General features: G+C 42.7%; 4 protein-coding genes and 1 long non-coding RNA gene across 8 annotated transcripts; 3 read left to right on the top strand and 2 right to left on the bottom strand.

The window, feature by feature from the left end:
- Window positions 1-482: 482 nt before the first annotated feature.
- LOC123169466 (probable E3 ubiquitin ligase SUD1) lies at window positions 483-6,186 on the top strand. The gene is made up of 9 exons (XM_044587347.1): window positions 483-791; window positions 977-1,486; window positions 2,339-2,935; window positions 3,033-3,238; window positions 3,326-3,619; window positions 4,248-4,405; window positions 4,508-4,671; window positions 4,753-4,935; window positions 5,465-6,186. Exons 1-9 carry the CDS (start codon window positions 582-584, stop codon window positions 5,849-5,851), a joined length of 2,709 nt encoding a protein of 902 aa, XP_044443282.1. The 5' UTR covers window positions 483-581; the 3' UTR covers window positions 5,852-6,186.
- A 264-nt stretch (window positions 6,187-6,450) lies between these two features.
- Window positions 6,451-10,464, bottom strand: LOC123169467 (transcription factor BIM2). The gene is made up of 9 exons (XM_044587348.1): window positions 10,267-10,464; window positions 9,902-10,060; window positions 9,714-9,816; window positions 9,534-9,603; window positions 9,330-9,428; window positions 8,208-8,361; window positions 7,972-8,116; window positions 7,287-7,413; window positions 6,451-6,723 (listed from the first exon to the last, which is right to left on the bottom strand). Exons 2-9 carry the CDS (start codon window positions 9,996-9,998, stop codon window positions 6,700-6,702), a joined length of 819 nt encoding a protein of 272 aa, XP_044443283.1. The 5' UTR covers window positions 9,999-10,060; window positions 10,267-10,464; the 3' UTR covers window positions 6,451-6,699.
- A 3,233-nt stretch (window positions 10,465-13,697) lies between these two features.
- On the top strand, window positions 13,698-14,323 carry LOC123167225 (uncharacterized). Its single transcript, XM_044585059.1, has one exon. It carries the CDS (start codon window positions 13,828-13,830, stop codon window positions 14,236-14,238), a length of 411 nt encoding a protein of 136 aa, XP_044440994.1. The 5' UTR covers window positions 13,698-13,827; the 3' UTR covers window positions 14,239-14,323.
- Window positions 14,324-15,092: 769 nt separating this feature from the next.
- Window positions 15,093-21,458, top strand: LOC123167224 (zinc transporter ZTP29). Of its 4 annotated transcripts, none has more exons than XM_044585055.1 (13): window positions 15,093-15,360; window positions 16,279-16,337; window positions 16,453-16,545; window positions 16,618-16,704; window positions 16,802-16,886; window positions 17,490-17,551; window positions 18,215-18,271; window positions 18,635-18,675; window positions 19,255-19,322; window positions 19,677-19,733; window positions 19,817-19,934; window positions 20,423-20,525; window positions 21,191-21,458. In XM_044585055.1, the coding sequence occupies exons 1-12, from the start codon at window positions 15,297-15,299 to the stop codon at window positions 20,466-20,468; spliced, it is 837 nt and encodes a 278-aa protein (XP_044440990.1). In that variant the 5' UTR covers window positions 15,093-15,296; the 3' UTR covers window positions 20,469-20,525; window positions 21,191-21,458. The 4 variants fall into 4 exon arrangements, with proteins under 4 accessions (XP_044440990.1, XP_044440993.1, XP_044440991.1 ...); XM_044585058.1 differs by having other exon boundaries at window positions 15,177-15,360; window positions 16,805-16,886; window positions 21,266-21,458; XM_044585056.1 differs by having other exon boundaries at window positions 15,177-15,360; window positions 16,805-16,886.
- Window positions 15,483-24,029, bottom strand: LOC123167226 (uncharacterized). Its single transcript, XR_006483864.1, has 6 exons — window positions 23,831-24,029; window positions 21,119-21,309; window positions 20,337-20,444; window positions 20,126-20,173; window positions 16,596-16,684; window positions 15,483-15,603 (listed from the first exon to the last, which is right to left on the bottom strand). It is a non-coding gene; the product is annotated as an uncharacterized lncRNA (long non-coding RNA).
- Between the last annotated feature and the right edge of the window lie 1,550 nt (window positions 24,030-25,579).

Below are 25,579 nucleotides of genomic sequence, written 5' to 3'. Positions count from 1 at the left end.
ATACTTTTCAAACCTGATTATTAGAAAGGGCACACAAAATGTCTCTCTGGATGAAACTTTTCCATTGCATTTTTGAAGTCTTGGAAATCAAAGGAAGCTAGGAAACTAAGAAGGGCCTCTTCGATTTGTAGGACCGTAAAAGCAAAGGAATAAGAACATATGATCAGAATGGCATGCTGATTCAAATCCTACGAAATTTGAGTTTGCATGATTGCATCACAGAGAAGGCAAAGAAAATTTTCCATGAGGTTAAAGTGGAGGGTAGATTTCTTATGAAATGTAGTACAAATAATTTTCTGAAGAAAAATTATACAGGATTCAATCCTACAAATCGAACGACGAAGGTAGACAAATTTTCAAAAAAATCTAATCCTCTGAAAATCCTATGATTCTTTTAATCAATCAAAGGAGCTTAAGTGTGATTCAGAAAAAGTACGAGAGAGTTAGCAACAGCAAGTCAATAAAGACAAACTAGGGTGGGTGTCGGCCGAGGAAGCGAGAGAAAGAGGAAGCGCACGGAAGGTGTCTTCTTCCGAGAGGGGGGAGGGAGAGACCAGAGACCAAGGGAAGCTTCGCCGAGGATGGCTGCCGTCCCTCCGCCAGAGACTGCGCTCTCCTCCGCGGCGGACGGCTCGGATGACGAAGATGGGGACCAGTGCCGCATCTGCCGCTTCCCCGCCGAGGCGGATCGCCCTCTGCGCCGCCCCTGCGCCTGCAGCGGCAGCATCAGGTTCGTCCACGACGACTGCCTCCTCCGATGGCTCGCCACCAGCCGCCAATCTCGGTGCGAGGTACCCCTCTAGTCCTCCCCTCCGCCTACCCTCACTCGGCATCGATCATATCCGCCATGAATGGTCCATGCCCTCGTTTGCTAGTAATTTCGATTTCACGCTGTTGCTGCTGTGTGGTCTGCGCTTAGCTGATCTCCGAGTTCCAATTCGATGCGGTGCTCATGTTTCTGTGCTCGTTCGATCAGGTGTGCAGCCGCGAGATCACCATCAGCCCTCTCTACGCTCCAAACGCTCCTGCGAGGCTGCCCCTTTCCGAGTTCATGCTCGGCCTGGCCAACAAGGTCATGGGCTGGGTCATCGTGCTGCTCTCCCTCGTCGTCGCGGTCCTCGTCTGGGAATTCATCATGCCCGTCACCACTCTCTGGACATGGCGCCTCGCTCTCTCCAGGAGCTTTGCTCAAGTGCGACACCTGCTCTCCCTCCGTCTCTCTGCCACCTCCTTCGCAGATGGGTTCTACAGGTTCAGGTTCATGCCTTCCGTGGATACCATATTCGCCTGTGTTTCTATCAGAAGAGCCTTCGTCAGGGACCTTGGCCATTTTAGACAGCTTAACGGGCTTGCCAGAATTGGTGCTGATGCTGTTGCTCCACTTGCTCTCTGGGTTGCTCGCCTGGAAACTCACCTTCAGAACAGATTTGGGGGATTGGATAGCCTGCAAGTCCTTGCGCTGCATACTGTCGAAGCTTCCTTGATGGTACGCTTCTTGCTTTGATCTCCCCAGCGTCCTCTGACTGTACATTTATCGTTTTCCTTTTTTGAGGGAACGTCCACAAGCTTTTCACATCTTATGACTAAGTAGAGAAGCAAATTGTAATTCACAAGAGCCTGGCATTAAGGTTTTTTTTCATCAAACACCAACTGCTGTTTCTTGTTTACTGTGATGGGAGGATTCTACATTCTACTTGCAGTAGTAGAGTACTGATTAGTGAAGTTATACTCTAGAGATTACTCGCAAAAAAAATATTTTAGAGATTAAGCACATCTTGTCATGGTTTTGCTTAACATTGGTCATGGTAGAGTATAACTCCAGTTCAAGGTGAAGATGCCGCTTACGGTCCTGGCTATTGCTAGTAATAGCAAAACTTAAATGATTTGGTCATCACATGGACCAAAATAGTACGAGTTCTTTTGTAAACTGGATGGCGTTCAGTTCTTTACCTTTTTCCTACCCTGCAATTGGGCGAGACATCATCTATATGGTTTGCTGTCCATCAGTCTGGACCCTGGAGGCGTAGAAATTGCAATGTTGGATGACTATTCCTAATATGTAGGTTTAGGATTTCTTAGGCCATTATTTTGAGTGCACCACCATGAGTGGCTAACCTTGTCCTCCTTGGTGCTTTAATCATTGTGCTGTTGCAGTAGCTTTTGTTACCTTGTTGGGCTAGCTCCACCATGGTTTTATCTATAACATTTTTGGAGAATGCTTCAACACCACATGTGGATGCTTTATTGCTTTTGTAGGATGGAGGCTACAGATGTCTTCTGCTTATCTTTTTTATATACTTACTTGTGGAAAATTCTAACTAAATAATTTTCTATTCAGGTGGTAATAGTTGACATAGGCATTGCTTTCATGTTTGGTTTTGTTCCCTTCACGTTGGGAAGGATAATCCTATGGTGCGTTTCGTGTTTCAATTTTGGAAATGTGGATGATGTCAACTCATACGCTTCAACAGCTTATATCCTTTTAATTGGATATGGATTTATCTTTTCACTGGGTGTAACTTTTGCTGGGATGCATACTTTCCATCAATACTCAAGGGGAGAGCGCCTTCTGATTGCCATTTTCTTCAAGATCTTGGCTGATGGGATATGCTGGTTGTTGAGCCCCTTTAGATGGCTGCATCGTATACATGTAATGGTCCGCAAGACATTCTCTCTCTGCCAAATGTTCTTCAGAGGGGTCGCAAATTTGATCACTTTTGCCAACTTTTCTCTTAATGTCATAAACATGGTTATAGTACTCCCCTTGCTCTTTGGCTGGTCTCTTGATATCTGTACTTCGAAAATGTTTGGTGCAACAATACATCAAAGGTTCAAACTTCTGTGGACTTCATCCTTTTCTTCTATTACTCTACATTGGCTTATTGGATGCATCTTTTTGATACTACGCTCCAAGTTGTCCAGTCTTCTTCGCCCGGTATTTATCGTACTGTATTTGTGGTCTCATCATTTCATAGTGCATGTGGTATATGTTTCAGGGGTGTAACAGTGATTTTTTGTTTGCTTGTGAATAGATACTGAGGCCAGGAGTTAGTATTCCATTTTTCCATCTTGCTGAAGAGCATAATGTGAAACTATGCATGCGCGAACCATTCTATATTATTTCTTTCAAGAAGCTTCCTCGTCTTTTTGCTGGCATTATCAATGTTGGTATGGTCTTTCTTGTTCCCGTTCAAATCGCTGGTGGATTGGCACCTAAGTTGTTCCCATTAGATATCACGTAAGTATTCTTTTTCTTCTTCATCATCTTATGCATCTGCCAGTCTTTGGCGATTCAACACATTTATTTTAATATTATGAACTGTAGCTACTTCGATCCTCCTATTAAGGGCACATCATTTTGGCAAGCGCCACGGACCTATGCAGAGTTACTTTCTGGCATTGTTCTTCTGAGCTTTCTCATTTGCAATACACTCAAATACCTTCAACCTCGCAAACTGGTGGAGAAGATACTGCGAAATTGGTTTGCCACTACTGGACAAGCTCTTGATCTATTAGATTTGTTGATTGTCCAGCCTGATGGAGCCTGTGGACATGAGGTTAGTAATAGTGTCGCACCAAATGACCAGTATGGCAGCACTTGTGAAGCTATGGCTAATAGGTAAACTCCCATATTTTTGTCCATTCAAGGGACTGTACATTCTCCACTATTTGTAGCCTGATGCTGCCACACCCATTCTCTAATACTTATGATCTAATTTTATTTCTTTATGATTTCATTGTTGACTATTCATTTAAGATACATGCATTCTGGTGGATAGGCAGTAGTGTTGGTGTTTGGTCTATCTCGGTATATATCTTCCCAAATGTGTCTTGTCACAGCAATTTCCATTTTTGGGGGTTAAACATTGCATAGGTGGTTCAAGTATGTCACAGAACTGGAAAATCGAATATTTGGATCCTCAAACTTGTACAGCTGGATCAAATATTGAAGTGAAATCCATATAGGGTTGTACTGTCTGATATTACTTTCATACGGGCACTCTGGATGGTGTAAAAACGAAACTTCAAGAAACAAATATGTGCCGTTGCTGCATCTTCATTATGGCAATTTTAGTCTTCAGTCAAAATAAATTATATTTTCTTGGCTTTTTTTCCTAATCTCGTTTTTATTTGCTATACTTGCCTGCTCATTTTTTACCATTAAACTAATTAATGTTTTGCAAACTCAAGATGTTGGCTGCGCAATATTTTTAGAAGATATTTACCCTTCTTACACATTGTAACAGGAGATCTGTTGCAGTTCGAATGACACTGCTTGTAGTGCTAGCATGGTTGACTGTTGTGATATTCAACACTGTTGTGCTTATCTTTCCAATCTCAGTTGGGCGTGCATTATTGTTGGCCATCCCTCAGCTGCCAGTAGCAGGCGGATTTAAGTTCAATGGTAATAATTGCTTATGATCACTGAAATTCCTCTGTAAATGAAGTAAATATTTGTTTATGTTATTCATCTTATTTGGGCTTACTTGGGCAATCTTTCTTTTAGATCTATTTGCATTTGCTGTTGGATTTTGCACCATATCAACTATTATTGCCGCCTCTAGAGAATCATTTGTCTACATGACTTCTGGGAGAACATGCCTTCTAGCTTCTGTTATCTGCAAGTGGGGTATAACTGCTCTGAAGAGCTCTCCTCTTTTGTTCATATGGGTGAGCATTTTAATTGAGGTGGTTTCATTTTTATTTATTTTATTTTGAGATACAGTTCAGTGACTTGTTGTTTGTTGCCAGATTGTTATCATTCCCATTCTGATAGGACTGCTGGTTGATTTTCTCCTGATATCACCCTTCAAGTTCCTGGTTGATTTTCTAGTGATGTCACCCTTCATTGTGCCCGCTGATGACATTCCAGTTCTAGACCTTTTCAGCATTTGGTTCCTGGGGCTGCTATTGCTGAAATTCTGGACTAATTTGGTGAGATGCAACTTGTCTTGTCACTTTTCTGACCTCTTAACTTGTATTTATCGTGTATGTACCAAACTTGGCACTAATCAGGCGATCACACTTATTTGGGAAAATTTTCTACTCCCTCCGTTCCAAAATACTTGTCGTGGTTTTAGTTCGAACTAAAACCAGGAACGGAGGGACTACATGACACCCAAATTGTACCAGTTGCAAAATGCATAGTTTCCTTGCTAAAGCGAATTATCAAAATGAACAGTGCATATTTTTATTTTAGTCGATCTCACTTGCAAAGCTGTTTTGTCGTTATTAGTCCCAATAATTTTGCAATTGACTCTTCCCATTGAGAAAGCCTGCAATATTTAACCCGTCTCCCGTGCCGCCTCAAGCATGCTATCAAGTATCAACTGCCAATATCCGCCCAATGATGGCTGAGTTTCTATTCTGACTGATCTTGCAATGGGCACATGGTTACTTAATGTAGTTTGCTGGTAATTTGCCAAGTTATTCTAATTAGATATTTTTGTTACCATTGTTGAAGGCTCATTGGACAAGGGACGCGCCTTTCCTGGCTCATTTCATTGATGGAAGATGGGACTGGAAGCTTACTCGGGCAAAGGACGATGGCTTTGCAGGGTTGAGGGCAAAGTGGGTCTTGCAAGATATATTGATGCCTATCACCATGAAGCTAGTGATTGTTCTAGGTGTTCCTTATGTGCTTGTGAAGGGCCTTTTCCCAAGGTTTGGTTACTCTGCTGCGGTGAACTCGGCGGTGTACCATTTTGCATGGCTGGGCAGCCTCGCCTTTTGTGGGCTCTGCTACCTTGCCAAGGTATTCTGGGGTGCCCTGGTGAAACTCCACGATTCTATCAGGGATGAGCGCTATATTATAGGGCAGAGGCTGCAAGACTACACTGACAACAGCTGAAGGCCCTTTTCCTTGCAACTCATTTTTCTATAGTAGTTAGGTTTAAACAGAACAACAGTCAGCGCCAGGAAGAGAAGAGGATGGAGATGATACAGTGAGATGTCACAGAGGTAGTTTGCTTGTAAATATGGATGTAGGTTTAGTTGCCATCACCCGTTGGTCACGATCTTGTGCCGGTTTGGTAGGTTGCTGAATCTTGAGAGTTTGATCGTTGTCGTGGTTGTAATAGCCTGTGGTTCTTAGGAATCTCGTACGCTTTTTGCGATCGTCATTACCCAAGGGCCTTGGTCTGGTGCTGATACGGGCAATGTTATCAAATTCCAAGGTTTTCTGCTTGTTTCTAGGGCTGTAGCCATCTGCTATATCAAATTCCAATGTCGCAGAATTTATCGTTTGAACAAAGTTCACAGAACTCCTCACCAGCCAGAATTAAAATTATCCAGAAACCGTTTTCTGTTGGTGGTGACCGTGGGTGTAGTGTAGGGAGACATGGGAAAGAGCTCTCGTCGCTGGAGGGAAGCTGTAGTTTTTTGACTTGCAAACAAAATAAAGTGTTGCAGGTTTTCCTTTTACCGGATAGCCTGTAGTAGTTTCCAGACAGACCGACAGTCAGCTAACATCATATACAACAAATGTGCACATAATATAGTATGCTTTCACATATTTCAATTTAGTTTACAATCAACGAGGATCAAGGGAGGGCCACAGGAAGATATAGCAGAAAGGGTTTATACAAAAAACCAAGTCAGAGACGAGAATTCTCCAGGGAAATGGCTCCTACTAGACCGCCTCTTCAACGCTTCCTCAGATTCCTAACAGCTTTTGGCCTGCCCAGTACCTTGCATGATTTAGTTTGTGGCTGGCATGTCTTTCTGCTCCCATTTAAAGAAATAAGATCAGGCGAGTACATGAATGAATAATGGGCAACATTGAACAAAAAAAACACACGATAAACTGTTGGTTACAGTTCTGTCTATGGAAAGCGCATCACCAATTTTATTATTAGTATGCATTTTGCTTGATGATGTCACACCTACCACAAAATTTGACATACAAAAGGGCATTAGCAAACAGCCGGTAGTAAAATAAAAATGGACGGCGCTTGCATAACACAAGTCCTTCAATAAAAAAAATTACAAGTAAATTGATTTTTGCAATAGCAAGAACCTACTATTTGCCATCTCTATTATACTTCCGTTTTACAAAAACATACTAGGTTTTAGAATAATACTTTGTATTACATATATGGATAACAGTTTGTGTTTCTAAGGTCCAGCCTCTAAGTGTATCACATGTGCCACTGTATTAACCATAGACCATATTGTGATTGAGAACAAAGTTAGGCTGGTAATCATGACTCCTTTCTTGATTTTTTTTTTCTATATGCTAAATAAATATATTCCATGATAGACGCATTTCAAACTATTTCAGTTACCTTTGCACTGGATATATTAGTAGACCTGGAAATTGCTCTCCTGCCCAGATTGACATTCACGGTGACGCTGGCTTGTGACAAATCGATGCCCAAATTTTCCATTGCATTAGTCAAAGCTGTAAATAGGCTGTTTAAGAAGAATTACAAATAATGGTTGTGTGAGTCAAAGCTGTTCAAGATGAATGTCAAAAGAACATGTAGGAATACCAAATGCAGAGCAATTGATCAGAAAAGAAAATGCATCTAAATGGATGACGAAGATAATTCCATCCTCAAGGTTAACAAAAAGATGTAAACATATGGAATCACTTATTATGAACTGCAGCGCGAATAACACATGTGTATTTGCCCAACCCAATACTGGGTGGATATGTATCCAAGTGTATCCATGGCATAATATGTATTCGATATAGGTATCAGATACGGATATGACACCTTATATTGGGGCATCAGAGGCGACTCGGGTAAATATTTATGCATTTACTTTTTTCCATCATACACACACTGGAGTTCGAAGAAATGAATAAAATATCAGGCAAGAACAAGTTGAGAAATCTTTTGCAGTTAACATTATATGTACCATAAATAATAGCAATCCCTTTCTTCGTTCCAGTAACTCTAAAACTACTAGCAGCATTATCAGTAAGGAAAATTTCAGAGAATTTTGCGGAGGCTAGAAACATACTTTTGGGAGTACACGCTGGAAACAGTTATGGTACCCTCATCTATAGTCAATTCTTCTTTTTCATTGCTCATTTCACTGTCCACAAGGCAATCCGCTGGACATGAAAGCTCTTGCCATTGGGACTGGTACTGTGATTCTACAATATCTGAGAAAAAATGAGAGCAATTAGCACTCGTTGTTGAATAGTACAATCTAAAAGGCTAACAACTCACACAGACCATATTATCTACGTATACCTGCATTTAACTTGGCTGGTTCTACTACCGTTTCAGCATTTTGCAGCATTTCTGGCATGGTGGGGATGCTGTTGTCCAGAAAGTTCCCAGCAGAGCAAATTTTTGTTGTGGGTGCTACACCTGGCATGAGGTCAACTGGTACTCGATTGCTACTCTGTTATAATATAACATGTTATTTCAATAATTTTAAGGTTTCAACCCCAGGCATTGTTGAACGCTATTAATCCATCTGTTCAGAAACATACCTAGAAAGAGTGCAGTGAAACATCCCTAACTTTAACAGCTAATATAAAATTTCCAATTATTGACTGCGTGGAAATGATAACATCAGATTTAGCCTGATTTTTTCTTAACACGTCAATATTTGATTTCAACTAACATATCAGAAGTTAAATATGAGATACTGCGCTGCTGTTCAGCAGTGTATATTTTTTAGCACAGGCAGTAAAATATGACACCCATAAATCACAGTATGATGTATGAGTTACAATTATTGGTTTAATATTTTTTTCTGAACAGAATAATTCGGTTAATTACTTATGACTGAATCATTGTGCATATACCCACAGTGAACGTTAGTCACTACTTGCTGACAAAATTCAAAAGATTTGCAGTGCTAAATTATAGTGAACTTCACCTTTGCACACTTTCCATCACGGAAATTCTATGGTAGAATTTTCTACTCGGCTGCATAGGATTTTGGAGTTACAGATTTCCAGTGAACAGCAATGAAATAAGTTGCTAGTTGCGGATCTAATAGACGAACCGGACACATTTCTCCTGAATGTGTACTGGAAAGTAAATTTGTAATAATCTATAATTTCTGTTGATGCTTTAGTGGTGCAAATTGTAATGGCTGTCATGTTAATCTTTATTTAGGCTGCCATATATGATACTTTCATGTACAATTCTTTCACATACAAATTTGACTGTCATGGCATAGCAAATGCATGCTTATGAAATGAATAGGGGAGGCCAGTGAAATGTGGATTACCCAAGGTACCAATTTAGTATTTTGTTTTTCTTATTATTCTTTACCACACAAATTTGAACTGGCATGGCATAGCAAATAGCAGGCACGCTTCTGTAATGAATAGGGGAGACCAGTGAAATGTGGATTACCCAAGGCGCCAATTTTGTATTTTCTTGGCTCCAGTCTCCACCAGCACATGCTTCATGCTTTTGTACCTTTTCTTGTAAGAATTTGACATATTCAATCACCTGCAGAGGATAACAACTGCTTCATATGTGCACTGGAGTACATACACAGGTATCCTTATCAAAATAGGGGAAAGGGAGTCATGAGAAAGGGAAGAAAACAAGGACCTCCAAAAGGAATGTGGCCTTATCTCTCTTCTGGTCGCTTTGTGGTACAAGATCACGAAGTATCTGAAATCTGCATTGCAGTTAGTAATGCTAACGGTTGTCGACAGATAGGGGGTAATATCACAGAAAGAATAATATAGTTCATAATGGATCGGCTAGGGTGGGCATTTGGGGGCTTGCCTCTCATTGATTTTGCAGCGACGTCTCTGCTCGGTAGCGGAATGCTTGGACCTCGGGGAGCCCGGTGCTTTGTGGTCTCCTCCGCTGCCAGCGTCAATTTCCACTGCAATATGGCATTGTACGGTTGTACCAGATTCGTTGATACGAGTTCATCAATGATGTGAAGGGGTTGACAGAAGAAAACTGACTTATATCACTGAGGCAGAAGCCTGAACCAGAGCCGTCTCCGCCGCTGGAGGCAGAGGACGAGGCTCCGGCAGGATGGGATTGTACTCGATTCTGCATGAGCGAGGAGACCGGCCCCGCCGCCTGCCCTAGCCGGCCGACCACCGCACGGCAACCAAATCCTGCACAAACCGAAAAGGAGAAGAGGAATTTGGATCAAATTTGCCGCAGTAAAGGAGAATCAACCCAGAACAATCAAAGCTAGGGTTTCTTTACGCAATCCAAGCTAGGTTTCGTCAGCGACAATTCCAAGGAATTAACCCATGTTAGGATAGATCTTCACTCCACGCCACTGCAGTAGAGGAGGAGTATTTGGAAAGAAGAATACCTGCGGGTGGAGATCCTCAGACCAAGGAAGAGCGAAGCCAAACTGCCACCGCCGCCTCCACCGCCGCCGTCGCCGGAAAAGAAGATCGGAGCGGCGCGGGGGTTAATGAGTTTTTTTCTCGGTCAAAATTGCAAGCTGCACGGAAAAAAAACTTGTAGGGGCATTTTTGCAATTAGCCAATTAGGGTAACTCCAACGCGGATCTCTCCAAATCGACAGTAGATTTCAAAGCGGACGGTCAGCACAATTTTGACGTCCAACTGCGGTCACCAAATTTGTTTAGACCGCCCGTAAACTGACAACAATTGGGGCGGGGAGGGGGGTGCAATATACGCCCGTCACGTCGAACTCCAACGCCCCAGGCCCACAACCTTCTCCGACCACATCGGCTTCACATTCACTCCGGCAAACCGGTCTTCAGCCTACCCGCATTCATGGTGGCACACCGACCGAGAAGCCTACTCCAGCTTTAAAATTGGACCGGCTTCTCCTCTGCAAACCCTACCCGCACAATCCTCATCCTCTCTCACATATCCACCGGCCGCTGCACACCATCACACCTCCGACCACCACGACGGCCAGGTGCAACACCGAGAAGTGGTTGTCGGTGCCCGACTCCAGATCCGAGGACAGCTCCGTTAATCGGATGCCACTCTGGGATGTCGGTTCCCCTGCGAGCGGCATGGGTGCCGCTCTCGGAGGAGAAAGTGCGGACATTTGACGAAGAGCAAGTGGGGAAGGAGGCCGTCCTCATCGCCGAGGAGGAGGAGAATCGTCATTATGCGCTAGTGGTTGTGCATGAGGATCTCACCCTCGACGAGTACCCGGACTGAAATCCCAAAACACACTGCATTGTGTGGGATATCAACACAACTACAAGTTGATCTCTTATGAGAAGGATGATAGACTTCACTCACACAATTCATATCGTGCACAACGTGCTCCAGGTCAGACGATGACGTCTCAGACGAAGGCGCAAATGACGACGGGGGTGCCAATGGCCTCAAAGGCGTCCCTACAAGTTCACCGTTTCGGTACCTTGCCTAGTTTTAGTTAGGATTGGTTTAAATTTAGATTAAACTTGTTTAAATTTTTTACGTTGGTTGTAATATATCAAAGCTTGTTTAAATTTTGTCAGTTTTGCTTCAATTTCTTCCATGTTTGTGCGCGTTTCGTTTCAAATGGTCTGGACTTATGGTGACTCCGGTTGGATGGTCGGTGCCTCGCCCGTTGTCCACGGACACGTTTAAACATGTCCGCAGACATTTGGTGCCGTCTATTTGGCATTCCACTTGGAGTTGCCCTTATGCGTGTGCGCATGCATTCTTTATAAAAACAATGAAATAAGATACATTTGACATTGTGATGAAATATTCTAATTTGATTTAGAGGAAAATGGCATAAATACACAGCATTTAGCACCAAGGTAAAAAACAACACAGTTCCATGCGATTTTAAGAAAAAAGAAAACACACCCCATGTGTTAAGTGACTAGAGGGACGGCTCGGTTTGAGCCGACTCAAGCCTTAGCCAAGTTCAACTCTCTGAAAAATATCAAAATAGTTAAAGTTTGAAAAGTGCTTATTTATATTGTTTTTAGAGAGTACAGTAATTCGATTCATCTTTGCCAGTCAATCTCACAGTAGGTACTGACGCAATAAAATGGGAATATGAAATCATTCATTGAACCGGACCTCATTTATTGTTTTAGTGTGGTTTCAAATGGTTGTATGAGTATAATATTTGCATGAGACGCAAAAGTGCTATTTGTGAGCTCGGGTGAACAGTAAATTCTAAAAGAATAGTGACAAAATTTTAAAAATTGTGGATTTTTTTGACAAGAAACATTGATATTTTTCTACACGTGTCCAAACTTTCATGATGAAATCACATCATGCAGGTGTGAAAAAAAACAGTGTTCCAAAATGCTTTCAAAACACACTTTTTGGAGCATTTTTCACACCTCAACGAATGTGACTTCATTGCGAAAATTTGCACGCGTGTAGAAAAAACATCAATGTTTCTTGCAAAAGAAAATCCAGTTTTTAAACTTTTATACTGTTCTTTTGGAATTTATTGTTCAGTCGAGCTCATGTGACCTCGAGCTCACAAACTCCATGTCACATTAGATGAAACTAGTAAAAAAAATTTAAAATTTTTGCGAGTGAGAATCCTTTTTCTTTTGACACAAGTATAAACTAGTAATCGGCACAACCTATCATAGCTACCTCCTCCCCCCTCGCGACCGCGTCGCCCTGGCGGGCGACCGGCCGCGCATCGCCTGCTCCCTCCTCCAGCCCCCACCTCTCCCCTTCCTCCTGCCGCCGTCGCTAGCCGGCCGCCCTAGCCCCGGGGTCGCTGGTGGCGGCGGCCCCCTCACCTTCCCTTCCCGGTGGCTCTCCGGCGCGAGGCTGAGCTGCACCGGGGGGTGCTCCTAGGCGGCGATGGACCGGGTGGCGGCGGGGTTCCCCGGCGCGGCGTGGGTGGGCGGCTGGACGGCGGCGTCGTCGTTGGTGGCGGGGTGGCGCAGCGGCGGGTCCTGGCGGCGGCGCTCGGCCCAGATCTGGGCCCTACGGGCCCCATCTGGGCCTGGGCGGGTCCGCGGCGAGACTTCCGGGAGGCGGGGAAGCAGCGTTGAGCGGCGGGGTGCTAGCGGTGTCGGCTCCGGCCTGCTGCAGCGTGGCCGACGGGGCTTAGCTGGCCCTTTTCGGGCCTGGCCAGGCCAGGGGTGGCCTGGTTTGCCCCGCTGCCGTGTCCGAACGGCAACCGCGGCTGTGCCGGAGGCGCGGGCCTCTCACACGACAGTGGAGGAGATGGTTCCCTCCCGCTCGGCCTTGGTGTTGCTGCTCCCGTTGCTTGGCTCTTCTCTCCGGTCTTCTTGGCCTCGTGTTGGTGCTCGTAGTGAGACAACGTGGGTGGCGGCGCAACCGCGATGGCGCATGGTGTTGGGCGGTGGTTTGGCTGGTCAGCTCCGGTTGGGCGTTGGGGTTGGAGTGCGGGAGAAATCCTTGCTGGTTCGCCCGGCTTCGATGCGGTGACACCGACGGGTGCCACCATTCCTTCTTGTAGGGTGTCGGCGGTAGCCATCCTTCACTTCCCTCCGCGTATCGGGGGAAACCCTAGGACTCATCCGGGCAGCAGCGTCGTCGGCATCGCATTCCTTCTTAAAAGTGATGCTTGGTACGCGGCAGATCGAAGCCTCGGGTTGTGGTGGTTTGTCTCCAGAGGGCGCAGTGGTGGCGATTCATCCACGCTTTATCGAGCTGCCGTTGTTGGCATTTGTTTCTTCTTTTTCTTTTGGGCTTGATGAGCTGCTCGCCCCAGCAATGCTATGTGTATGGTGTTCGTTGCTTTGGAATACAAAGCGGGGGAAACCCTTTTTCGGTAAACTAGTAATCCTTATAGTTATACGAGGGGGGCATTTTCACTCAAGCATTCATTCATTGGTTGCTAGAGAAGACGTACCGCATGACCTACCTAATTAACCAAATAGCCAATCCTGTCACGTCTTATTTATGCATTTTACCATGCTGCACCAGCAAGCTTGCGTTTGTTGTTCGGAATGATTCACCGGGGGCGTGAAAACAAACCAGTTCTCTTCTTCTTGTTACTACTAGTCGTGTCATTGTTACTGGTGCTCGACGTCGCCGGAGAATCACCACCGGCAGCGGGAGGAGGAGGAGAGCCGACGACGGCATGCGGCAGTAGCAGCTACAACTACCTCGGCGCGCTGCTGCGGCTGATGATCCCGTGCAAGGCGGCGGTGGCGCCCTTCAGCCCGGCGCCGCCCACCGAGGAGTGCTGCCGGGCGGTGCGCGAGCTGGGGCAGCCCTGCCTCTGCCTGCTCCTCGCCGGCCCGCCCATCTCCGGCGCCGACCGCCGCATGCTCACCCGCCTCCCCTCCATATGCGCCGACGCCGACGACGATGAGAGCGACCTGCGTCAAGATGTAGGCTCGTGTACTGCAACGTAGCATGTAGCAGCAGCACCAGCAGATCCGGTGTTGCCGCCTTTTCTTTACACTTTTACTACAGAGCATGCATGCTTCTTCTCCTTCACTTTGTGACACATATTCCTACTAGCTACGGAACAAGCAAGCATTGACACGCGACTCCAAAGTTGATCTAACCCAAGCACCACTCCTTTTTGTTACGTCCGCCTCCTGCTTGCTCCACCTTCGTTGCTTTCTATCTGCAAGAATCAGTTAACTATGGTATCATGTTGATGATGCAATTGCGCATTGCAACAAAGAGGCTTGTTTCATGGCATGCACTAGATACGCATGCAACCTCAGATTACCAGCAGCGAGCTAATAACTATATGTGCTACAGACTTTAGACGATTCAACCTCCTTCATTTCACACAGTAATATACTCTCTCCGTCCACAAATATAAAATGTTTTGAATATCTTAATATGGACTACATACAGGCTGAAATGAGTGAACCAACACACTAAAACGTGTCAGTATGCATCTGATTCAGAAAAATGGTAGAAGTTAGAAGATCTTATATTTGTGAATGGAGGGAGTAATTAATACGGTGCCGCAATTTATACGATGAAAAATCAAAATTTAGTGCTTACATGATGTAATTCCATACAAAAACAAAATAAGATGCATCCCTCGGGTTTTAGCAAGGCTCTGCCAGTCAGCTTGTAAGATTCCTAGTCCCAAATAGCTTTCTTCCCATCTACACACAAGAGATCTAGCATAGAGTTACCTCACAGCATGACCTTGCCCGCAGGCATACCCCAACCACCAGGAAGTCCAAGAATTAAGGGCAGCTGCCAAGCAAGCATGTGCCAAGTCATTCCAAACTTGCCCCCCTCAACTTCTCTGGGTAGATGTTCAAGCTAATATATAACCAGGCGCCAGCAGCTCCACTTGATCACCCCTCCCTCTTCTTTCCATTCAATCACATCATCGGTTGCCGCGCACACAGGGGCTCCTTGACTGCCTAACGTCATAGTCACCATCCTGGCCTGTATATAAAGGTCACATACATCTCCATCAGAAAGCCAGTCTGTTCATATGGATCCCAAGGTCGCTGTTGCTCTCACTCTGTCTCTCGTAGGCGGCTTAAGCACCTCCCTCGGTACGCATACACGCATCTTCCTTCAGCCCTTCACTCCTGCTGTCTGTTCATACTATTATCATGTATTCATCATTGGCATCAAGTGTTTCATTTGATGCATGCATTGCCTTTGCTATTGTTTCCCTTCAAAAGCTGTAACTGGTAGTGTGGGTTTTCCATTTACTTGCTCCAATCAAGATTCTTTTCTCACAGTACATCTTAAGCACGAAATTGTACAAGGTCCATGGGGCATTCATATATATCCTGTGAGAATGTTATGTGGGCCGTTAGTATGGTAGTTTGTTCAAAGTGAAACATAATATTGAGTAATCAATCTTTTCAGTTTATACTTGGCATCTAACAGCTGAGAGAAAATAGACTGCTACTGTTACACCAAGAATGGGAAGAATTTGTGTACACATTATTTTCGATGAAGCACACATGAGCATGAGGATTACACGTCCTTACCTGTTAGTTCAGCACACCTGCTTCCACAGCGGAATCCACTCACTCATCGCCCAAATTCGTATCCCCCTCCATCTTTGCACTGTGTCCGACTCACCCTACCCATCCTCGACACCAACTAGCCTTTAGGTGTATGTTTAAGTTTTCTGGAAAAACGCTCCAGCTTTTAAAACTGACGAGTGTTTAGTTAGTAAGCCTTTAAGTGTTAAGTTCGTAAGCAGCCCAATATGATATAACCAGGATCTAACGTGAATAGGGGGCCCATAAGCTGATGCTTTATAGATACTATTATTGCTATCACTCAAGTGACAGCCAAAAGCAATTTTATTTCTCAATGGGAGCTTTCCCATAATTTATTTGGAAAGCGTTGGAATGATATAGACTAGGCAGAGATCAAATGCAAGATGTTGTACCTCTTGATAGCTAGCATTTGCCTACTACTTTTGCCAATGATACTTTATTGCTACTCATCAGGTGCACTACTGGCAATACTAAATCATGCCCCAAACAACAGAACACTCGGGATACTACAGGTGAAATGCTACAACAATTTACTTAACTCTGACCATAAGGTCACATTTAAAGAACAACATAGGTTTATTTGTACACAAATCAATGTTTAACAATTGTTTTGACAACTCTTTTTAGGGATTTGCTACTGGGCTCATGTTGAGCATGTCCTTCTTTGACCTGGCTTATGATGCTGTTAATGCAATTGGTTTTCTGAAAGGCAACCTTTGGGTGAGCGTTTTAAGCAAGATGTTTTGCAAAGCATTTGTACCATTTCTTACCCTTTTCATCCTTGCTTTGCAGTTTTTTGCTGGAGCACTTCTATTTTCAGCAATAGCCGATATTTTCCCTGAGCCAGAATGCAGCCCACCTGATGAAAATGACAAAGAAGTATAAATTCCCTCAACTTTGCTAACAGCCTTTTTCAATCGGCATTTATTAAAAAAGTAACATAGGATTATCCATTATGTTTTTTCATTTGGGAAAGAAGACTGTTAACAGTACAGCACGGAAGGAACTTATGATGAGACACCGAAGAAGAGTCATCTTTAGTGTAATTGTCACCGCAGTTGGTAAGTCTTATGTACTTGCAAAACTTGTAACATATAGTACCGAAAATGCATCACAGTGTTTTCAACAACATGAGCCCGTAAAGAGAAAACATGCCCTTTAATAATTTATACAGAAATCCAATTTTTGGTGATAGGTGTTCTTCAGATGATTTTGTTATATAATTATACCTAATATTTTAGATTATACTATTTTAGTACCGAGCTCGAGCATATTGACACCAAATAAATGTATGGGGCTTGTTCATACAAGACAGTGTACAGAAATATTAGATTAATTATTCAAATTGAACACCTAAATACAGTTTAAGATCATAGACATGATTTAACAAGTGATACGGGCAGTAAAAGTAGTTATGACCGAAAATAGTTATATTTCAACAGCACCTGTTGAACACCTAAAACTAATTCTATGTTGGCAAGTGATAGCAGCAGTAGTTTTCCATAAAGTGCGCATGTCAGAAAAATAAATCACGCACATGAAAATACAAAGTTATCAAAATTATGTAGGGCAATATATGCATATACATGTAACTATATGCCCCTTTCCTACAAGTTTATTATTTTCAATGATCGCATTGATGAACGAAGTTCTCATGTCAACAGTTGCTGGTGTGAGTTTGCAAAACTTCCCGGTGGGTACTGCAGCGTTTCTCGGAACCGCAAAGGTATATATTTGAGAAAATACAGTATATTATAGGCAGGCCTACCAAATTTGACAAAAACAGTAAATTGCTTTTGTATATATATCCTTTGCCATTGAATTAATTTTTATGATAAATTTCAACTATATTTTGACAGGTAATTGAATATATATATTATTGACTGGTATTATTTCTATTAATTTATATACCTGATACTCCCTCCGTTCCAAAATATAGCGCTTCCTCTATTCCCGTGCTTCAACTTTGACCATAAATTTAACCAACAAGACCGACTGCGGCGGGAGCAAAAGTTATACCAGTGAATTCGTATTCAAAAGTTTTCAATTATATAATTTTTTCTCCCGACGCAGTCGGTCTCGTTGGTTAAATTTATGGTCAAAATTGGACCTCGGGAAGCGCGGGCGCACTATATTTTGGAATGGAGGGAGTAAATCATATAGAAGTATTGAACACTCCATACAACAAAATCTACGGGTCATGTGTCTACAGATATTACATCTCCGTTTGTGCATGTTATAGTAGAATAGCAATTTTGCTGTTATTCTGGACACATGTTTATTTTAGCCCATAACACTGTTAACATATCGAATAAGTATGAACAAGACACTGAGTAATGAAGAGTAGTAATATTTGTTGTATATCCCACTAATCTTATCTACCTTTCAGGGATTTCGTGTTGGCCTTAACTTGGTTATTGCTATAGCTCTACACTACATCCCGGAGGTAACTGAATCTATAATGGCTTTTAGATGGAATAGGGAATGGCTATGGAACAGAAAATGTCATCTAAGTATCTACAATGACTAAACTATACCCCTTCTGGCGGAAACTGAAAGTGGAATTTCCATTCGTAATCTCAATCAGTCACCAACATACAAAATTGGGACTAGATACTCCCCACCTTTTCAAGGTGCAAATGCATAGCAGATATGCCATTTTTAAGATACATAATAGTACAATACAATAGTTGGTGAAGTTTTACACAACTGATTCTTATGAAAAGTTGGTATATTTCTCATGACATAACTAAGTTTACAAGATCAAAGAATCTGCTAATACTTGTAGGAATTTTCTGTTCATGTGCAGGGTATTGCTGTAGCTCTCCCTGCATATTTTGCCACTTGCAGGTACTAGCTAAAATTATTATGCAATATGCATCATATATTTTACACTCTCTCCCCTTCACTATTAACTGTCCCTGGCATGAGAAGTCTCAACTTCGAAATAACTATCCATAAGGGGTCAATAGGTTAATGCAATACTCCATTCTACCCCTACTTTAATGTGCTCTTGAAGAGTTAAGTGCTTGCAGTATCTCATTTAATAGGGGTATGCATGGTCATTCCTCATCAACTTATTAGATATAGTGTCTTCTTGGTATATGTGAATTCTGGGTTGAGGAGACTTGCAGCTAAACAAAGAAGTACATATTTTAATATGACAGTGCTGAATTACATGTAGGAGTATTTTGTACAAATCTCATCTTAATGATCAGAAAATAGTCATGGCTTAGTTGGTTTAATTCAGAAGGCTAGTCGAACTAGTTATTACCTAAAGAAGCATATGATTTGTTGTATAAATAAAAAATAAGCATATAATTGCTAAAATACATTAAATGTTCATAATAAATATTATAGTCACACTGATTTGGAAAGAAAATAAGCTTTTCAGTTTAATAATAATGTTATTTTGTGTCTATGATGCAGCAAATGGCAGGCGTTCAAACTAGCAACACTTGCTGGTTTTGCAGAGCCAGTAGGTGTAATTATCGTGGGTATGTTGACTCCGCTTATTCTATAACAAGTGACTTGTTCAAAGCAATTGAGTTTTCCCCATGAGGTCATGATGTACTAACCCATGTTACTACCTGTTTGAGAAGCTCAGTCACTGAAAATGGATCGCGGCACATACTAGAGCATAAAAAATGCTCTAATCAATGAGATGCAGAGCTGCATTAAAAGCAAACAACCAATTGCGACTAATCTTTCTCTAGCACTTATCTTTACAAGCAGATTTTTTCCCCTTAATGAGTAACATCCTAGGTTGAGTTTCGTTGAGTTTGTGCACTTAATTTATATTTTCCTCTTTTGTATCTCAAACAATGACTATAAAATTGTGCTACTTGCAGCATACCTATTTCCGAGCAACTTAAATCCAGAAATATTGGAAGGTCTACTTGGATTAGGTAATGAGAAACTAACAGTTTAAAAATGTTAATAAGTTTTGGTAAGTAACATAATATTTATTCAAATTTTCCATTTTGCACAGTGGGAGGAGTAATGGCATTTCTGACGCTGTATGAGATGCTGCCGTTAGCAATTGAATACGCTGGACGCAAGGATGCTGTGAAAGCTGTATTCGTTGGCATGGCTTTTATGTCCATGAGGTGTGTTACACTCACTCATATGATATGCAATGCAATTCAAATTACATAAGGCAATTATCTTTTACGTGTGCCAGTATGTCAAAACTGAAAAATCACAAAGGTCTTGTATGAAAATTTATATCTTCATATTTTTTTAATAACTTAATGAATTTTAGTACAATATATAACTATCTAAAAAGACTTCGGAATACCTTTTGTTCATGACTCATTACATATATTTACACCCCCAAGAGAAACAACTGCTTCATACAAATTTAAGGCACTGTATTAGTAATATACAGAAGAAAACTCATAAACATGTAGTGATATAAGATCATAATTTGACGAGGAATTGATACAAAAACCATAATTTGATTAACATTATCTAACAATGCACCGATACATAAATTGGTGTACCATTACCATTTATATCAGCTGCATTTTCCTTCACATCAATGCACATATGTTTGGAAATGTCTCTTGACGTGCGATAAAACTTCAATTGGCAGCTTGTACTTCCTGGAAGTCAGTCTTCCAAAGGAGATGAGTGCTTAAAATTTCAGTCTAACCCAATAAGTGATATGGGCAAATGCATCATGGACTTGCAACAAGGTATATTACTTTTCCTTGACATTACTATTGTGCTATTTATTACGAAGTAAATTTAACTGTCCCAATTCCTTACAAAATTTAGTTTCCAAATTACTAGAAATGAATAGTTGAACCCGCAAACGACATCAAATTCCATTTCTTCATGTATGAAAATAGAGTGTCATAAACCGTCAATAATAGTGCCTTGCATTTACTACAGTATTCCATTCTAAGTAACTACGGCTGTGCACAGACATAATAATCCTTGAGGTATCATGAAAACCTAGTAACTAAGGAAGGTTGCACTTTAACTACGAATGATACTCAGCAACCCTCCGTTCAAGTAATCAGTCCTGCACTTGTCCAAAATGAGTCCCTAACAGTAGCAATTAATCGCACTAGAATTTGCATGTATCAACTTAATTGCTTTGTGTGTTCTTTTTACACTATAGATACAATGGACCTAAGTAATCACTGAGAAATGAAAGATGGATAATATTTGGAAAATCATATTTTTAAGTGAACTATACTTTTGCGAACGATAAACATAACTTTGTGAAGAAAAGATATAAGTCCGAAGAATTAGTTACAGGAAACAAATTTGGCGATCTTACCTTGGTATTTCATTCATGGAACTGGCAAGACAACATGACCTTTGCAGCATCACATTTCCGTATTTTCTACAGGCGCTGATTGGAAGGATGTGTATACAATTACATTCAATGATATGTTTTTCTCCAATCTATTACAATGACTTTCAGATCTGGGCCCTCTCCGATGACCTCCAGTTGCAAGGCTACCGTAGCTGCAAGAAAATTAGAAGTCTCAAACTCTGACAATGTACATAACGAATAAAACTGTACTTACTGGAAGAAGAAAAAAAAAGACTCGTATGATGTAAATAACAGAAAGGAAAATTATGAGATGAACCATTGATCTCCATTTGTTACCAAAGATAATTGTACCTTGTGTGCTCCAACACAGTATACTTTGAAATTTACTTTATGCAAAGGTTAAACCCAGTGACTTGCTATCAGCTGTTGATATATATTGTTTTGGTAAGAGATAGCATATGGATTTAGGCCAAACTCATGAGATCCAGAACATGTTTTTTTATAGATAATGGAGGCGTTTATTACCCCCGGCCCCTTCATCATAGATGCATATAGCCTTATTACTAGTTTATTAAATAGTGGCCAAACCATGCCGCACCAAAAGCAGGGAGAGACCAAAACATCAAAATAATCATCCGAAGTATGTTTGGAAGGCTGTAACTCAACTACTCAAGAACTTGAATTAGTATATTGTAAGCGATTTTACACTAGTGGGCTATTGGCAAGTTCACAGAAGCTCTAAAGGGAAGCTTCGGTTTGGCTCTCATTGGTTTCAGCAAAACTTAAAGCTAAAATGAACTTAGACGGCAAGAGTAAAACGGTTCCAAAACTGCTTTGTTGATATTTCATGGACACAAGCAGGCATCAGGGCAGTCTCAGCCTCTTTAATTGGCTTTCATTTTTGTTTTCTCCGTTTAGTTTTTCCCTCACCTCCATCCTCTTTAAGCATTAACATCAACGTTTTGTTATGAAAAGCACATAATCAGTCTCTTTCACTGTGTTACCATAATCCCAGTTGGTTGGTTCTCTGAACTCTGAAGCTTGGTTGCTTGGTATAAGCAATTTGATTTCCAGAACTATCTTGGTTTCCACATTAGGCTCAACAACCAACTTAATTGAACAAAAATATTATGATTGGCCAACATTTGGAAGTTTGGGGTAATAGAAAATCTCTAGAACACCAAGCAGCAAAATAGTACTCCTCCATTCACAAATATAAGAAGTTCTAACTTTTTTCTGAATCAAATGTATATAAACACGTTTTAGTGTGTTTGTTCACTCATTTCAGTCGGTATGTAGTCCATATTGAAATATCCAAAACATCTTATATTTGTGAACGGGGGGAGTAGATGGGATCGAGGGACTTTCAAGTGCTACGACAGGCAAGATTGCGTAAAAGAAAAGACGATGGATCAGTTACATTCGTTCAGTGTTTACTAACTGTTGACTCTGCAATCTACCAAACCTCAAGAAAGTGTATGCTTCAGCCTTCAGGTATTGCATGGAATCAGCAAGAACAGAACTACATACACACTTGCACACAATTGACCTTGAGATCAACCCCACGGATTAGCATACAAACACACAAGCTTGGTGCACCCCAACATGGTGTTTTTTCTGTTCTTTTTAATGAACTCAATGCAAAAATACTCCAGTGTTTTACAATAACCTCATACTTATATAGGTGGCTTGTGGCATACTGCCAGGGCCTTAAGGCCAACTTGAGCCCTTGAAGAACTTGCATACAACTCAAGATGTAGTACATGCAGACTCCAAGAGAAGAATGAGGGGAACATACCAGCCAAATTAATAAAGGGGTACTTTATTTGACGACAACCTGACAATCCTAAACATAACTCTGATTCCCTAACATGCTCATCGTGTGTTATTCTCCAGGTGCAAGTTGCATTATAGCAGAGCATTTCTACGTGAAATACTCCTGCGATGACCAAATCAAATGTAGATCCACAGAGTTCCTACAAAATCTTCTGACACAAAGCCCTAAAAGTTAGGCTTCACTTCCTCCGACTCTGGCTCATGGTATTTCAATTCCAATTGCACCACCCATCAAAGATTTGACAAAAGTTTCTTACCTTCGGCCTACTACCCTCACCTCCCTCTCTTGGGCGGAACGGTAACTTGATTAACAGTAGCTACTGCACTAGGAGCCAGGTCAAAAATTATAATGCGTCAATTCCAAATAGGCAGCATTCTATTGATAGCACTCGTGTGCTTGGGCAATCTGGAGTTCTAGACCCTCCCATCAGAAACAGTCTGCCAGATTGGAGCGGGCAGGTACGATGCTGGCTGAAGGTGAATTTTCACAGACAGTTTCGTTAAGGATCCTCCGGCATCCTAGTACAAGGACATGTGCTCCCAAGAACTGAATTGGATTTCAGAGATGGGTTCAAATTCTAAAGAACTTGAATATACTACAAATCCAATTTTTCAGGTCCAAACGAATGCCAGGGTAAATAAGAGAATCTCCACCTGCTGGAACTAGAATGGAATAGACTACTCCAATTCAAGTTGACCCAGACTTTGGAATTAGATTCCGATCCCATGTTTCTAGGACACAATGCATATTACCAACGCGGGTGGTACATTTCGTTTATACCTAATAACAGCAAAAGCGGGGACAGATCTGGGGCAAAATTAGCAAATCTAGCAAACAGGAGAACAGGACGCTCTAATAATACAGGTCGTCCGCACCTCGCGAACCAGAACGAATCTGGGGCGGAAACAGATCAGCGCGGCGCGAAGCCTTCTCATGTCTGGCGTGGACAGGTCGGGGAAGAGGAGAGGGTCGTCAGGTCGTGTGGCCATCGCCGTGCGGCATGCCGTGCTGGGGCTAGGTCTTCCAGTCGTCGAACCAACGGCTAGGAGAAGGGGATGTTTTTCCCAAGGGAAGGCCACTTGGCACTTTATTGCGAGGCATCTCTAAGCTGACCCACGAACCGGACACCGTATCATTTAATGGATTTGTGGGGACCAGTCCATAAATAGTGATGCGAAAGCCGGTCATCCAGTCGTAGCCGTAAATCTTTCGCTTTTTTCTTTTTAAGTCTACAAACTTTAAATAATCTCAAAATAATTGCGTATCAAATCACAGTTCTAACTTAATATTACAATCCTATGTAGTTAAAAGTTGAAATTATATACTCCCTCCATTCCGCAATATAGTGCGCATGGTTTCCAGCGCAGGTACCAATTCGTGCGCTGGCACTAAATTTTGGACGAGGAAGTCCCCAACCCATGTGCAAGAAGTACTAGTACTAGTACGCCGGCCTCCTCTGTTCCAACTCGACGCAAGCATGAACAACCGGCAAGAAAGCCGGCCAGGGAAGAGGAGATGCGGGCCAAGGACGCGGCGGCGCCGGCCATGGGTGTTGGGAAACATTGCATGAAAAACAAAACAAAAATCTACGCACATGCAAGATCTATCCAAGAGATGCATAGCAACGAGAGGAGAGAGTGTGTCTACTTACCCTCGTAGTCTGTAAGCAGAAGCGTTTCATAACGCGGTTGATGTAGTCGAACTTTCTTCGCGATCCAACCGATCTAGTACAGAACGTACGGCACCTCCGCGTTCAACACACGTTCAGCTCGGTGACATCCTTCGCCTTCTTGATCCAGCGAGACGGCGAGGTAGTAGATGAGTTCCGTCAGCACGGCGGCGTGGTGGTGATCTCCGCAGGGCTTCGCTTAAGCACTACGAAAATATGACTGGGGGTGTAAACGGTGGAGGGGGGCGCCGCACACGGCTAACAATTGATCTGGGGTGTGCTAGGCGCCCCCTCCCACATATATATATATATATATATATATATATAGGTGGGAGGGGGAGGGGAGGCAGCCTGGCGCACCACATAGGTGGCCGGCCGGCCCTAGGGCTCCTGCCCTGGGCGCACCCCCTGCCATGTTTGGACAAGGGGGAAGGAAAGAGGGGGGAGAGGGAAGGAAGGGGGGGTCCTACTCCATACTTTCCTTTCCCTTCCCCTCTTTCCTTCTCCTCCTAGGCCGGCCTGCTATGGGGGGTGCACCAGCCCCTTGTGGCTGGTGCGTTCCCTCTCTTGGCCCATAAGGCCCATAACTTTTGTCGGGGGTGCCCAGAACCCCTTCCGGTGACCCGATAAGTACCTGGTAACCCCCGAAACACTTCCGGTGTCCGAATACCACCGTCCTATATATCAATATTTACCGCTCGACCATTTCGATACTCCTCGTCATGTCCGTGATCTCATCCGGGACTCCGAACAACATTCGGTCACCAAATCACATAACTCATATAACACTATATCGTCAACGAACGTTAAGCGTGCGGACCCTACAAGTTCGAGAACTATGTAGACATGACCGTGACACCTCTCGGGTCAATAACCAATAGTGGAACCTGGATGCCCATATTGGCTCCTACATATTCTACGAAGATCTTTATCGGTCGAACCGTTATGACAGCAT

This window comes from Triticum aestivum, chromosome 7D, assembly GCF_018294505.1.
Source record: "Triticum aestivum cultivar Chinese Spring chromosome 7D, IWGSC CS RefSeq v2.1, whole genome shotgun sequence".
Taxonomy (NCBI): domain Eukaryota; kingdom Viridiplantae; phylum Streptophyta; class Magnoliopsida; order Poales; family Poaceae; genus Triticum; species Triticum aestivum.
Note: the sequence above shows the minus strand (reverse complement) of the source record. Positions and strands in the feature narration are given on the sequence as shown.